We start from the raw sequence: 16,976 nt of genomic DNA, 5'->3' as shown, positions 1-16,976 counted from the left end.
CGCTTCTTCCCACAATTTGATTCTTTCGCAGGGATGTATTCAAGGTGATTAGATGTTGAGATTTGGAGTTTGGTGTAGCCCCAACACAATCATAATTCGGAGTATTAAAGATTATAGGATTTGTTTTGGGATGTGAGGTATTAATTGGAGGATGAGTCATAGATGTTGGTGTTTGGGATCGAGTTTTGGGTGCTGTTGGTGTATTGATTTGGAATGAATGTGAATCGGGTTGTGTTGCCATGATTTAATGTAGTTAATGAAATGCAGAGTTGAGAAGGTTTGGGCCGGTTGAAATAAGTGGAATGCAATTAGGTGGTGGTTTAGCTGATAAGATGGCATTAAAATCCCTTTTTCCGAGTGTGCAAAAACCAAGGGATTAGGAGGGAAAGGGTTACCCTCAGTTTTGATTTGCCACCCAAAATGATGTAGGTGGTAGCCTCAAAGGGATGCCATGTGGCATTGCATGTCCAATAACAACATTTTGTAAAATAAAACCAAACGTACAGTTATGTGAACCAATTCATCTCTTGCAATCCAAACCATTCATCTCTCGCAATCCGAACCGTTCATCTCTTGCAATCCACAAAAATATGAAAATTGGACAAAAATAAAGGTTGATAAAGCCTAACGGCGATGACCACGAGGCCATCAACTAAAACTTAAATCAGACATTTAGTTTTCGTGACTCATATTTCTGCACGATGGGTTAAGGTTTTGGAGTTTAATCCTTCATACACATTGATTACCCTTAGATTTTAAGAGCATTTCCAAGATTATTTGTACAATTTTTCCTTTTCAAATTTATCGTCTATTTTGTCAAAAACAGTGTCATATCTTAGTTGAATTAGTATTCATGACCATTGACTTTGTTCCCCAACCCAAGGTCGGCGTATAAACCCGATCATATCGTACTAGATGTCATCCTGACCATCTCCATATTTTTTTCATATTTGTGATAAAATTGTGTTATTACACATGAAATGCCACGTGGCAATCCCATGATGCAGCCATGTCCATAATTTTCGGTGGCAATGCAATGGATGTTCAATTAGGTGGTTGGGAAGAGGGGTGGGTGGGGACTTTGACTTCAACATTTGGTTTTCCCAATGCCGACCCAATGATAGGCTCCCATCTCAATAGGTTGGGTTTTTTTTTTCTTTTTTTTTTTTTTTGGGTTACAAACACAGGCTTTTATGTCATAACCTTTCACAACCCATCATTCTAAAAGAACTAAACTGGCTATTTCATTATAAACACCTAGGTTGAGAAACCCAATGCTGGGAATAAATCCCACTTATTGTACATGCAAACATAACAACCATATCTGCACACTTAATGCGGCGTTTGCAATCATCATTGCTTGTTCATGTGCTTTTACACGTTACCGTATACCTGTATTTATTGGTCCTCTTATTTGTGCATCATGTCACTACACTTGTTATCTTTTCATTCAAACCCCTAACTGCAAACTGGAAGTGACTATTTCACGGTACCAATGGCTTACAACTTCCAATTCGGTCAACTTCATCCCGCTCGAGAAGATCATCTCCATGCTCAGGCTTCCTGAATGGGTGAACTTATTTCCACTTCCTAACCGAAGGGAACCTCCTGTTGTTGTTGAAAGTGATTTCACAATCGAAAGGGGTGTCACAAGGTTAAGACCACCGTCATTTCCATCATTAATGTTGAGCATGCAAAAACAAGGGTGTCGATAGGGAAAGTGGTTGGCAAACCAGAGAAAGCTGATGCCATCCATAGCAAACTTGCTCTATCTTAGACTAAAGGTATCAAAAACACTTTCTTTGTGGACCATTTTAGCTGCAATTAGTTTGCGTTGGAGTTCACCTACGAAGATGAAGTTGAGTGTGTGCTCCATGTGCATCCTTGGTATGTGAGGGGCCAAATTTTCCACTTGGAAAGGTGGATGAAAAAATTCAAGGAATCAAACCTTGTAACTTTCTTGAAGGGTGTGGGTTCAAATCTCTTAGATACCGATGCAATTTAAGGATGTGGAAATCATGAAGAACATCACTCAACCCATGGGTCAGCTTGTGAGGCTTGATAATGCTTTTATTAATTCCCTGAATGCAATGGCCATTATGGTGTTGATAGATGTGGATGTTCGTCTACCACTCAAGCAGGTTATCATAGTCAATGGGGATGAGAATTGTGGCCAACTTTCATCAGTTACGAAAATCTGTTCAAGGTTTTCTTCTACTGTGGCATACATAAAGTAAAGAATCGTGGATATGATAAGGAAGATAAGGATGTCAATTGATTCATGGTCAATAAGGTGCTCGGTGATGATCCTAACATGCAGCCGGATGAGGATGCTAAGGGTTTAGGGCTTGCATTGCCAGACACGAAGGATGATAAAATATTTTGCTTCCTTCTTCCAAAATTTATGAAGGAAAATGGGCTAGAGACGAGTCAATGGTGGGTCCAGATGACCACGACAGGACAGTCACTTATGTGGTTGAGGTTCGGCCCACAAGGAAAAGGACAAGATCTGGTAGATGAAGGTGCAGGTTGTAGTCATGTTGTGGGTGAAAACTAGTGATGAATCGGAAGAATTGGTATGATATGAAGGTTTATAATGGTTAGGTTGAAGGTTTACATTTTCATGTTTTAAGTAATGTTTTAGATTGTTAAGTTTAACATTTATGATAGTTTACGTTTTAGGGTTTACATTGTACGTAGTGACGTAATGTTTTCTGCCAAATTTTCTTCTGTTGATGAAAATTCACCACTTAGTAGTCCAACTTGCAGTTATTAATATAGTTGTTTTTTTTATCGCCAAATATCTGCTCATATTATTATTTCTGAATGATAACTATAAATGTAATACGTTAAAAAAAACGTAAGATTGTAGATTCATAATGCAAGAATAATTTCTCACAAATGCTCACAAGTATTCATAACGCAGCCCTTAGTTTCTATTACTAGCACTGCTTCATACGCCAAAATTTGGTGATTCATAAACACTAACAAACATGATAAAACCTTTATCAGACATACATAAAATGTCATACAAATAATTTTGCTTCACTAAGGGTGTTTTTATCTACCACAGTGATAGGTTGAGTTTGAAACATTAGACCTTCAATTTTTATTGGCTCACTGGGGGTGCTTTTGTGGCCAACAGAGAGGGGTACAATCATCTTAAGCCATGGTTGTTTTTGTTAACTGAGCATAAGACCACTACTCAAAATTGGCCTACATAAGGTGTGACACTTTATGAGTGTTTATGAATATTTATGACACAATATGAACATTTCTTCCAATAACATTTGAGAGCTGTTAGGATGATTGAGTGGAGTTACTGATTCAGCACACATGTAAGGACAGTTGGGAATTAAACATGCAAGGACATGTAGGCATTAGATAGAGATGTGAGAATGGGAGTTTATTAACTGTCTTGATAGGAAGTAAGTGATGAATTAGGTGAAAACGTGGGACTAAAATCCTTTCTTTTTTTTTTTCTGCCTTCTACAAAAGCCGACAATTTTGGAGGGAAAAGGATCCCAATACTTTTCAATCTCGCTTGCAGGTGGCGATTGTAGTATCCACGTGGTGGGGGTCAGATAATGCCCTATGGAAAATTGTATGAATAATGATTTTTTTTTTTTTTTTTTGCATAGAAACTCAAAGTAAAAAAAATAAATAAATAACTGTGAAAAATCCCCAAAAATTTTGAACATGCTCAAGATGTCATCTTGTACATGATGAACATGGGCATATGCCGTAGTGGAATTTTTTCACGATCGAAACGCAAGTGAATAGCAGTTTCACTAGTTTAGCTAATAGTTTGTAAAAAATAAAGTAATTCATAAATGGGAAAAATGTGAAAAATTAATAGCAACGATCGTATAGACAAGGGATAAAACTTTCGTGAATGATGAATGGCCAACCTACATAAAGATCATGGAGAATCCGTTACGACCAATGCTAACCGTCGGATTATCGTTTATGATTACAGCTTCTTTGCTCATCATTGTAAGGGTTTCGGGGTAACTTTTTATTTTCAAAGTACAATATTTAGGGGCCTGGAAAAGATGAACAGTTCAGATTGTTAGCATCGAATTCGGAATTTTGTAGTTTGCTGAAATATTGCCTGATGAAAGCGCAAACGAATACTATAAACCGACGGTTATTATCAACCATTGACCAATCTGCACAATAGGTACCGGTTTTCAAATACCATCATTCATGAAAGTTGTAGACGTCATGGTGACGAAGTTTTACAGTAATTTTCCCAAATTTTAACTGCCATAAATTAGTTACTAATTGATTTTCAATGTTAGTCCCCATGTGAAATCATTATTGACGGGTGTTTCGATCTTTTAATGCAACCATTTTGACCCACCTCATATCGTGTGCGATGACAGCCTAAACATATCGGTAATTTTTTCTCATTTTGCCCCGTTTAGGAATTTTTTATTATTAAATTTCATGAACAATATCATGTTAACACATTTTAATCCATGTGGAAAACCTTGAAGGCATTATAATAGAGGGACAGAATGTGTGAGGTTGCGTGGTAATAGGTGGGGGCAAATCTCAACCACCCACATGGTTAATCTCGCAGTTAGCAACAAAAAAGGTCCCTTTTCGTAAACTGTTGAGTTTCTTAACAGGCACAATGATAAGCACACACATAATGGTTTAGGGTTTTCGAGTCATAACGTTTCACAAGCCATAAAAAAAAAGGCCTGTTGGGAAGACGCGTGTTGAGAATAACTGTCATGATTGCCACACATTAGCATGCAGACCTTTCGCGTTCTTCTGGATGTCACTATAACCCTATATTTATTGGTTGTCACATTTGTCTGTCTTCACATAACTCAAATACTCCTCTAGCATTATTGAAAAGCCAACCTACAAACTGCACGTTACTATTTGGCTTCAGCAATAGCACTAAACTTGGCCCTTGCTACAACTTCTTTCCATCCACAACGATCAATCTCAATACCCCAAATTCTTTCCTAGGCAAACCCATTCCCACTTCCTAGCCTAGAGGAAGGCCCAGTTGTCGTCCACAATGACAACTGAGTGTTCAAAGTTGAAAGGGGTGTCAAAATGGTTGACACCGATCTCGTCTCCACCGCGAACATTGAGCATATAAAGCAGTAGGTTTTGATGAGGAGGTCGTTCAGGAAACTCAAGAATGTCGAGTCATACACACCGAACTAACTCTGTCGTTTGGTGAAGCTGTTAAAAATCCTTTCTTTATCGACCATTTTGCCCGGAGTTGGTTTGCATTAGAGTTCACCAACGAGGATAAATTGGAAGGGACGTATGTGGTTTATGAAGGGCCAGATCTTCCACTTAAAAAGGTAGACGGCAGACTTTAAGGAGTCAGACCCTATACCTTACTTGATGGTATGGGTTAAAATCTCTCAAATACCAATGCAATATAGGGAGCTAAACATCTTGAAGACTATCACTAAACCCATCGGCGACCTTCTTAGGCTTCATGACCTTTATATTAACTCCCTCAGTGGAATGGCCATAATGGTGTTAATGGAAGTGGATGTTTGTCTACTCTTAAAGTGGGTTCTTATGGTGAATGGAAACAAAGAGCTGCCAACCTTCCTTAGTTATGAGAGTTTGTTTGAGGTTTTCTCCTACTGTGGGAGGAGAACAGTACTCAAATACGATTGTGATGTCAATGTGTTGGATGCCAATTGGTTTATGGTGAACAAGGTGTTCATCGACGGGCTAAACATGCTGCTAGAGGATTTCACCGATCCGAACCTTACTTTAGGTGACCTTGACGATGACCTCATCGTTTGCTTCCCTCAACTACAAATAGCTATCACTGATAGTGCACACTCTGGGGTAGGTGTAGACGACTCGAAGATGACTATCAGTTGGGCTCCGAGAATAAGAATAAGAGAAAATGAAGGTGACATTGAAGATGAAAGTGAGGGTAAAGGTGCAGCTGCAGGTTCAGGTGATGGCATGGGTGTAAATAATTGATGACGTTGTATGACGTGATGAAGTAGCCAAGTGGATTTAAGTAGTTTAGATTTAATTTTAGCATGTTTTAATTAATCTTTTAGTTTGTCTTTTATGCTGGACTTTTTTTATGTATTACTGTTCAGGCAGTCGAACGAGTAGATTTCATTTTAGTATGTATTAATTTATGTTTGTGTTTAAGTAATTAAGTTGGTTTTAAGTTTGAAATGTTTGCATTTACGAAGGTTATTTTTGGTGTGTTGGTTGGGATGGAAACATCGTATTGCACTGTACAATTTATTTTGTCACTTTCAGTTTCACTATCTCTTACCATTTATGCATGACCCCTTCTTATTACTCCATCACAAACATTCATAAGAAATAAGTATCAAATCATATATTGTCACAAGTATTCATAATTTATAAACGCCATTTAAAAAATTCTCTTTCAAATTATTTAACTTCACTCATCCCTAATAACAAATCATCTGGAAGAACATAATGAAAGCATCCCCAACCCAGTACATTATTCCACACTAAGTACAAAATTGTCCAAATTATTAAAGTTTACTTTCCAATTTCCTTTGTCTGATTCGGTTTCACTGTGGTTTCACAGTACTCCAACTTGCTCTAGGACAACATTGATCATAAACATTCATATCTTGTAATAAAGTATTCATAAATTGTCACTTGTTTGCACAACACATAAGAGGTGGTTCAAAACACTGTGGTTCAAATTCATTCCACTTAACTGATCCATAACAACAAGTAACTAGGAATGAGATATTATATTCACTTGAAGCAATGGAACTTGTGTTAACAAAATAAAAATATATACACCACCACATATTCTACAAAGTACTACTTGTTTTATCGACTACGTGTTGACAAGATTACATCGACAACCATTGAATCATCGAACGTCGCCTACACATTGTGCACCCCATGCAACATGTCGATCGCCATCCTCAATCGGAATGCAAGCACGTTTTGCGGCTTAATAAGATCGAGGGGAAGCCCAGCAGACAAGAACTCTATGACTTTTAAAGTGAAAATCCCGTAGTTCCCCCGTGCTACTAACAAGTTTCAGAAACAATTCACACATAATTAAATCATTTAACTTGACTAACAATTCAATAAATTTTTAACGGACCCATTGTCTTGCTATGGAGCCCTTTGACTTACAACGATGGGCCAAAGTCCATCATTCACCTCCCTCGACATGCTTCATAGGAGATCGGGCAACACACAGGAGATTAAAGCCAATTTTTTCGTCACTTTCCGGGAATGCGTTGTTGATCTCAAGGAATCATACACTGTGATTCTCGAAGCTTTCAAATTCATCTCCACAGCAACCTAATGGTTATCAAGGTTAAGGGGCATGTACACCCTCTCAACATCGACCAATTTTGTCGTCACTTTCCGGGAATGCATTGTTCATCTCAATGAATCATACAATATGATTCTCGAAGCTTTCAAATTCATCACCACAACAACCTAATGGTTATCAAGGTTAAGGGGCATGTACACCCTCTCAACATTAACCAACCAAGATGTAGAAATTAGCTCCCTCTCCTTCTTCACCGTTTTCAAAATGACAAGTAAGAATGGAGTGGACATTGCGGGTTTCCCCTAGGTTGCTTTTTTAGCTGTCTTTTGAGTGTGGTCGCGCTCACAGTAAGTCTATACACCATCAAAGTATAAAGTAAAAGACATGTACACCAACTCTACTACCCAAAATCACACTCAAAATAACAATTGCACATATTTACATAAGTAGCACATATTATGTTGGATATTTTACCAGAAACCAATCATTTGTGTTAGTGCTCAACACTGTCCCCACCATCTGAGCCTATTGAACATACTTCTAGAGGAGATACAGCTGCAAATGAATATGTTGCACTATAAATTTTTTAATTAAACTTTCACACCAATACAATCCTAACAGTATGGAAACACTACTTCAACAACAGGTTTTATGGACTAACATCGGTTGATAACCCTTCCTTGTCAATGAGGCATCTCCAAAAGTCTGTGTTTCCAACCGTCATATTCTCCAACTAGGCAACATGACTAACAATGTAACAAACAAAAAAAACAAATTTACTGTCATCATTCTAGTCGTTTACTGCATATAAATTCCAAATCACCATAAGCAAAACACAATGATCACTTGTTACCGGCATTCTTCAATCTATGAAATTGATAGAAATATTGAAGTGCCTCGACCATACAAGCTGAGTCAATTGCTTTAAATGTCGCTCCCCTTTGCAGAACACGCTTCATTAGCTCACCGTCTTGGAGTTTTTTCACACTTTGTCACGTCAAATGTCAATTTCATGTGACACACCACTTTTGTCTTCTTCTTTGCCCCTGTTTGGTGCCCCCAGTCTTTGCTGCCACCCTAGTGTACCAGACTTTCCTTTTCGTTCCAACATGCTTACCTTCAAGTGTGTAAATAACAACATCATCATGATCAGACTTTGGACTTCTGTGCGGTCGTGCACTATCCTTTCTCCGACCTGTGCAAGCACCTTTTCGCACACATCTTTAGGACATTCCTAATTAACAGTCTCTACAAGGTCTTGAAAACCCACTTCATCCACACCTCTCATAACCTTATTCCCTCTTAATCCTTTGGCTTCCCCCACTTTGCCTTCTTCACCTCCTTTTTGACTACCCACAGATTCTTCTTTCCTTTCATGGACACCATTTCATACAGCACCGCAGCTTTGACCACCATCTTTTTCTTCTTTTACCTTTTCTTCACCTACTTTTTTCCCCTCATCATCATCATCATCTACTTCTTCTTCTTCTTCTTCTTCTTCTTCTTCTTCTTCTTCTTCTTCTTCTTCTTCTTCTTCTTCTTCTTCATTTTCTTCTTGTTTTCCTTACTCTTTCTCATCATCTTCTTCTTCTTCTTTTTCCTCATCCTTAACTTTTTGTTCATCTTCTTCTTTTCCCTTAACTTCCCTTTTGAATGCCTTCACCTTCTTTGTCAACTCTTCCACATTTTTCAACACATTTCTCTGAAAAATATTTTTCTCGTGGGCCAAACGCCCCATTGCCACCTTCAACTCCTTAATTTGTGACTTTAAGCTAGCCGACATCATTTGTATTCGGAGTTAGGGTTTCTGGCATCATGACATCAGCATCATCGCCCCATGTCCAATAGCCTGAGTTCTTCTCCGTTTTAGTGGGCACTATATCCTGAATCCCCACGGCCTGCCATTTATTGTCAGTCATCAAAATTACATTTCCCTAAACAAGCTCATAAACATACAAAAAGGTTCATCATTCTTCACACATATATTCAAATATCTTCACAAGTCCTCATAAGTTAGTAACTTTTCAAATAAGGTCATACATCTCTGCTCTTAACTATGTACATTTCTCAAAACATGTATTCATAAACACTCATAAACGTTCATCAGACTTCAAACAGATATTAAAATAGCTCCATAATACTTCATAAGTTCATAACTTTTGAAATAAGGGCATGTCTCTCGGCTCTGAGTTATGTACATATGGTCCTGTTCATGGATCGGTTGTTTATTCGTTGTTGACCACCTAAGAATTCTTGGGATGGCTGCCGGATTAGTCATCTTGCAATAGCGTAGTGGCTTCTCCAGTTGCATAATTTTTTAGTATGCCCACACATGCACGTACACTAATTACGTACACTGAATTAGTGCTCATCACAATCACAGCAATTTGACCCTTATTAGTACTCAATCAAACAACAAGTTATAATTGAAAGGCATAACTAAACCCTTTGTAGCCCCATCTGGATCTCTGCCTCATCTTACTTCCTTTCGCTTATTCCTCTTCATCCTTCATCCTCCTCATGTCCTTTTGCATCTCCATTCCCTCTTCATCTCCCTTTCCTAGGAGTAGCAAAATAAAGGTTGTCATGTAGCTGTTCACACGATATCACACCCCAAGAATAAGTGTTGAACTTATCCTTGTCCTATACAAGGTCCAAGTACTCTAGGTTCACACTCACATTACTCTTTGCCCTTATCAACACACCATTGGCGAAGTAAACCAACCCCATCTTCAATGCATCATCCTCATCCTCACATTGTTTAAATGCCGTTTCAAGCTCGGCACATGTCATTGAAACTTTTTTCGCAGCTTTCTTGGGGGCGGTCTTCACTCTACCTCTCTTCTTCACAACCTTACCCTTACCCTTACCTTTACCCTTATAACTCTATCTAACAAAACCAAACTTTTGAGGAAAATACTTAGTCAATAGCCTAATGTTGGAAGGCTCAACCTCTAGACTATAGGGTTCATCACAACGAAGTCCCGTAATGAGGCAAAAGTCCTTCTTCGTGAACTGGGTGACCTCACAACCTATTAAATATGTGAGTCCCTTTATGTCCTTCACCCTCTAATTTGCCCCTCTACAGATAGACAATTCATGCACCAGCTGCCCACTAAAGGCTAATCTATCAACACTCTCTTAGTGTCCAAAGCATGAAGCCCTAAATTCAAAAAGATATGCATCATTAAACTTGTGACGCAACACTCCTAGGACATGACTAGCTTGAGAAAGGTTGTCAACCCTTCCTCTATAAGATTCTTCCTGTTTTGTTGCGAATTCAACCCTCTGATTTGCCATCTCCTATACATATAACAATACAACCATTCATCACAACCAAATTGAAAAACAATACCCCAATAACAACCAAATACAACAATGTTTATCCTTGACACAACCTGTCAACAAATTATCATATCTATACATCTATTTGACACATCTTGTAAACAAATTCTCATAGCTATACATCTACTATGAACTTACTTTCATGAGTTAAGAAATAAAAAATTAATTCATAAAATTAACAAAGATTCTTCGACAAAAATCATTCCCAAGTGAACAATATAAACTCAACAAAACAAATTGAAGCACATATATCTTGCACACAACCTATCAACCACAGTTCATAAACTTACATCTCACTAAATTTTTCGATGACTTCCACATCAACTAATTTCATCAACCCAGTTGCATAATTAACCATAAACCCTAAAAAATATACACAATTTTACATACATAACAAAATTATTTCCTAGGGATCAAAATTTCCAAACTCACCAAATTTCAAATTTAGTTTCCGGAATCAAGTTTGTTGTCGACTTTCGCAGAAACAACCACTTTGTTGTGGGAAGGATGGGGAGAGTTTAATTCCCTATTTTTTAAATTCTCGCGGGTACCGTTTTGATTAACTTATGGGTCTTTCTCAACCCAGTTTCACACTAAGTCCTTTCTGATGGATTTGTTTTCAAGCACTCAAATTTAATCATACGGTCCCCATTCCGTCCGCCCACACCGTCTGCAAAGCTCTGCCTGCACCTTAGCATTGTTCCTATCCTGATTGAAATATAGGGTCGATCTAACGGGCTAGAGCAAATCCATCCAGTCTAAGCGCTTATTATAGGCCTATTAGTATCGACCTTTCTTTTTCGAGGAATGCTAAGGGATCATCTAAAAATGGGACTCTTTATGAGCTCTCGATCATCTCACAGTTTAACGTCAATTTCTATGTTAACATTATAAAATTTTGTGCCAAAAGCATGAGGTGGCTGAGAACCCATGTAAAGTCACACTTTTGAGAAAGTTCCCTTAGCATTTCTCTTCTTTTTATATTGGTAAAGAGAATATCAACGATCATTACAATGATATATAAGATAGTAAGTGTTACCACCACTTAAAGTTGATGAGCAAAAATGCACCCTAAATATTTGCTTATCATTCATGCATGATATCAAAAACCAATCTCGTACATTGGATTTCTTTTTCCCATTTATATCCCAACCCAATCTTGTAGCGGTGAATCTTTAGCAGGGTGTGACATAGCACAACTCTCTCACAGGGATGAGATCAACGTGAGATTGAGCGAGGCCAAGTATATTAACTAGACCATCCATGTGATCATGTAGTTTAACTAGCAATTCTGGAAAGAAAAAAAAAAAACTTAATTTAAATTTTAGAAAAAAGAAATTAAAAAAAAAAAATTGCATAAAGTAGGACAGTGTGGATGGATGCTCTAACGTGTAATTATATCATGGCGTGTCTACTCGCGCCACTTCGTCCCACCTCACTTTCACTTTCAGTCCCTCGAATCAGATTTGGGGCCAAACCTCCATCCAACGCGGCCCCCGCCCCGATTCGACTCATCCGAAATTCGATGAGTCAACCAGCCGCCGAGGCCAATCCGGACATCCCAAAGTCCGACACCACGGACGTCCTGGTTCAGTACGTCGTGCTCCGGCGAGACCTAATCGATACGTGGCCGACGGGCAGCGTGGTCACACAGGGCTGCCATGCCTCCGTATCCGCCATTTGGTCCCACAAAGACGACCCCATCACCCTCCAGTACTGCAGCCCAGAAAACATCGATTCTATGCATAAGGTAAATCCAAAAGCTTGAATTTTTGAAAAAAAAATTGGATTTTTGTAGGGTTTAACAGTTTTAGATTTCTGGGTTTTGGTTACGAATGTGGAATGAAGGTGTGATTCTTAGTAGTTTTGATTTTTATTTTATCGAAGCGATATTCTAATTTAATCTAAACTAGCTCGAAGCCGTATTCTAATCTAATATAAACTGAGCAGAAGGGGTTCGAACTTTGAGGTTAATGTTACATGTCTTCATTTTTTAGAATGGTTTTAAGCCTATACCATGAATTTTGTCCACTTGGGCCCACAAAATGTATGAAATTCTTTGTGTTACAGCATAAAGTTACAGTCTTTACAGAGTTAAATATGTAGGAAACAGTAGGTAATACGAGGTTGCATAGTTTAAAGTTTATGTTCGTTCAATTGGGTCACTGAGATTTCTGCCAAATTTGTGTTGTTAGTTTACTGCGAGTTTTCTTGTGAATCAGTTAACTGGGTTTTGAGAATTTACTTCTTTGCTGTTGTAATTTTGATTACAATGTCCTTGTGAACTTTTGCAGGTTACCCTTGAGGTGAAGGGAGAACCCCAGATAGTGAATTTGTCAGAGAAGCTCAAATCAGGTGGCATAGCACACAAGCTCTGGATTGAACAACCCGAAAACTTCCCAACTTGTCTCGCCACAAAGCCGTACCCGAAATCCGTCGTATCCGCATATTTTAAAAAGTTGAAACTCTGTAAGTGATGTTATTGTCATCCTCATTAGTGCACAGCCCTGAATTGATTTGTGCACGACTTTCAAGCATAATGTGTTCGTTTATGAATTGGCTCTTAATCCTTTTCAGTTTTGCTTCTCCTTTATGTTGAATGTGTTAGAATACAGTTGATTAGCAGTCTGATGTCACAGTGTTCCTTCGTGTTATTTTGCGCAAGAAGTACCCAAGATTTTTGTTTTATACAAAGAAAGTAAATTTGGCCTACGTGTTTAGATATAATCCTAAATGCAGTCTGGGCTATACCATGGGACTCTGTTTCGTGTTTGCCCTTATGATTTAGCAATTTGAAACTTTAGAGGAATGAACTTAGGAAGAACAGATTTCTCCCTTATGAGCTTGGATATCACTCTTTGGTCCATAACATTCAACGATTTGAAGACTTTAGACAGACATCTCTCCGCCGGTTTTAGTTGGAAGGAATGTCCGGAAGAGAAACCATGAACCTGGGGTTGTAGATAACTAAGACACATACCATTCTTAATTGGTTAAGAAGTAAAATCTAGAGGGTTCAGTTCGGAAATTTAGAAAGAACACAAGAACAATGCATGTATATGTAAACAGAGTCTGTCATTTTGTTGTTTCAGTAACAATAAAATGTCACGCTTTATATTTTGTTATACATACAAAATCTCAAACTGCAATCTCTCTACATATCATGTGAGTTTATCATTGCACGACCAATTTTCTAGTACACAAGCTGCAGTAGAACTTGCGCTTGGTCCTCCAATACAGCGGAAGGAAGCAAAACCTCCAGTTGCTCTCAACATCCATGGCTTCACCATTCCTCCACAGCAAGAGCATGCTCCCGGCGCCTGTTGCCTCAACAGCACCCTCTCTTCTTCATCACACACGAACACCAAACACATGATCAAATATCCTTCTTCCTATCTCAAGCCTTTCTAGGGCTTCCGGCTTCGCTTGCTCATCTGCCTGTCTGCATTTCTTTATTTCTTTCCTGTCTTTGGTTTCTGCTTCAAGATTGGTTCGCAGTGGTCGGAAAATGAAACTGTTGTTTGCTGGCATACAAGGTGCAAGGCAATTCCTATTTATACAGAGAGATAGGGAACTTCCTGGAAAACGTAGCTTAATCTGGAAGCTTGGAATGCAGGTACAAATGGTTATGCAAAAACCGCGTATCTAGAAGATTCCAAACCCCAGAGGTGACGAACAATTTACATACGGTAAGAACTTTATGTTATATCTATCTATCTAGATATGTACGCGTTGTTTCTTTCCTTCTTCTGCATCCCTTATTTTCCTCAATGCGGGTCGACAATTGTGACTTCCTTTTTATGACACTAGCGAAAAAGAAAATAAAGCATCAGGAAATGCTAGAATTGGTCGCGCATAGCTAAACTCGACTGATTGTAGCGCTGGCCCCATTAGGGTCCCTTTGTTACGTCAAAAGAATGTATGATTTTTAGAGAAACAGATCCATATACCTTCATCAACTTCGTCGATCCCAATAAGATTCTAGTGCACTTAAAGCGACGGGATATTGTGGTCACATTGCTTTCTCAAAACATCATGATGCTGGTCCATTACAAATCAATTCAAGTGGGCCCTTCACAATCTTTTTAAAGATTTTTGGCTTTAATTGGTTTGCTTTAAATTTTCTACCCAATAATTAAAAGCATGAAAAAGATGTTGCAACTCTCAAACCCCCTGGACAATCTGAATCCGCGCAAAACACAGAAACCAACCAAATTATTAGTTGATTCAACTTTTCATCTTTCAAAGCAGCAAATTGGAGAAAGAAAATCCGAACAAAAAGCCTCAGTTGGGTTAAACGATAAACTACAAGTCCTTTTCCTTAGTTGATTGTAGTCGAAATTTTTATCTTTGTCAAAAAGAATGATCGTGGCATCAGTCCAAAAACTTTAATCTCGAACCGATGCAAAATATTGTACAAAGATTTGGATAAGATATGACTGATTTCATAGCCCACCAAGAGGGTTACTAAGTTAATTATTGGTTAGATTATAGTAATTTGGGTCAATGAAAGTCTTCAAACAAAGCTACGAAAGTGCTTCCATGTCTATGTGGAAGAGCAGAGCAAATATTAGGCCTAGCTGTAGAACAATATTCTAACCAAACAATTTTAGAAAAGTTGGATTTGCCCACAAGTTTAATTGAGAAATTGCCTAACAAAGCCAAAAGCAGATATAATTGAACAACAACTCAATAATTTAGGCAAGAAGCACTTGACAACTAGAAGGAGAAAAACCCCTAAAAGCACTTGGAGCTGGCAGGAGCTGCCACTCAACTTTTAGCTCTGCTTCACACTCGGACAGCCTTCCTACGCCCACGTTCAACCCACATGCCACCACATATATGTTCCCTTCTACCCCGCTCGCAGCAAAGGGGCGTCTCAGTGCCTCACATGGGAACCTGTCCCCACCCACGTACCGCCACGTGTCCTTATCAGGGTCGTACGCCTTCATCGGACAGTCCCCGTACTCCGATATCACCAACAGCCTGCCACCCACGACCACGCTCACGCCCGTCCATCCGTCCCTCATTCCCGGCCTCATCTCTTGCCACGTGTTATCGTCAGGGTCGTAGACCACGCCACGTGGCGAGTACATAAACGGCCACGTCCACCCCTCGGTCACGTACATCTTGTTGCCCACCACATTGGAATCATACTTGGCCAGTCCACCTGGCAGAGGGGCATATGCCTCCCACGTGTCTTTTTTAGGGTCGTAACAGTCCACGGCCGTGATCGAGCTGCCATAGTGATCCTTGCCGCCTCCGACGGCCAAGATCTTTCCGTTGATATTTCCAGCGTCGAAAAATGACCGTGGGGTCCGCATTGGAGCGGCTGTCGACCATTGATTTGTAGATGTTCGATACACAAAGGTTGTTTCCATAGAACATTCTGTGTCCGACCGCACGCCGCCCGCTACAACAAGCGTCCCCTCACGTGGCAGGGAAGCGCATGCAAACCCCGGCGGGCAAGTGGCCTTGGGACACGGCATGGGAGGCAAAACAAACCAACGGCCAGATCGTGGGTCCAGGGCTTGCCACTGGATCATGGCCGTTGATTTGTTGAAGGCCAAAACGAAAAGATAAGGCAGAGGCAAAGACAAAGACTTCTTGTGAAGAACAAAGCTAGGGTCTGTAATGGCTCTGTTCCATGAAGCAGAAACCGAACGCACCAAAGCTTGGTACGGATAGGGAAGATAGAGCAGGCAGAGCTCGGCGACCTCGTCCGGCAATCCGGGAATCAACGGCTCAGATTTGTTCATGCTGATTTCTTGGTTAGAACACTGATCAGAACCTGGGTTTGATCCAGATGATGATTTCGGAGCCGCCATTTTCGACATTCGAATACAAACACGTAAAATAAAACTACCTAGATGAAGAAATGATCGAAAAATTTGAGTTTCTTGAAGAATGCATGGATCGAAAAGTGAGTTTGCAACGTGTTCGACACTTGGTCTAGCTGAAGGAGTGTAGTTGCAGAGCATATTCTACATATGAGTATTTATAGTGAGGAAAGAGAGATCATGGAGATCAAATTCAGGAGTGTGATGACGAAGCAAAGATTTTACTTTTGTGGAAGAAATATTGGGCGGTCAAAAGGTGTCTTAATTAAATGGGGATTAAATTTGGTTAAAGAATTTTGGGTTTGTGATTGGGTGGCATTTGTAGTTTTGTGGGTGTGCATCAAGAAACCGGAATATAAGACAGAGACTTGTGCGGGATTAAAGAAATGAGCAACGAATCAAAAGTTTGAGTGGAACCGGATGTAAATAGAATGACCGAAATGATTTTTAATCCCAAAAAGGATAAATACAGTGACCAAATCGGATTCTAAAGCCGGAAA

At 39.3% G+C, this 16,976-nt stretch overlaps 2 protein-coding genes and 1 pseudogene across 2 annotated transcripts; 1 reads left to right on the top strand and 2 right to left on the bottom strand.

The window, feature by feature from the left end:
- The first annotated feature begins 12,023 nt into the window (after window positions 1-12,023).
- LOC137718634 (uncharacterized) lies at window positions 12,024-13,192 on the top strand. The gene is made up of 2 exons (XM_068458183.2): window positions 12,024-12,386; window positions 12,931-13,192. Exons 1-2 carry the CDS (start codon window positions 12,039-12,041, stop codon window positions 13,111-13,113), a joined length of 531 nt encoding a protein of 176 aa, XP_068314284.2. The 5' UTR covers window positions 12,024-12,038; the 3' UTR covers window positions 13,114-13,192.
- Window positions 13,193-13,714: 522 nt separating this feature from the next.
- LOC148695158 (uncharacterized) lies at window positions 13,715-14,157 on the bottom strand (annotated as a pseudogene).
- A 1,072-nt stretch (window positions 14,158-15,229) lies between these two features.
- LOC137718616 (F-box protein AFR-like) lies at window positions 15,230-16,672 on the bottom strand. The gene has a single exon (XM_068458162.2). It carries the CDS (start codon window positions 16,615-16,617, stop codon window positions 15,334-15,336), a length of 1,284 nt encoding a protein of 427 aa, XP_068314263.2. The 5' UTR covers window positions 16,618-16,672; the 3' UTR covers window positions 15,230-15,333.
- Between the last annotated feature and the right edge of the window lie 304 nt (window positions 16,673-16,976).

This window comes from Pyrus communis, chromosome 8 (assembly GCF_041283825.1).
Source record: "Pyrus communis isolate YQ-2024b chromosome 8, ASM4128382v1, whole genome shotgun sequence".
NCBI lineage: Eukaryota > Viridiplantae > Streptophyta > Magnoliopsida > Rosales > Rosaceae > Pyrus > Pyrus communis.
This window is presented reverse-complemented; position numbering and strand designations above follow the sequence as displayed.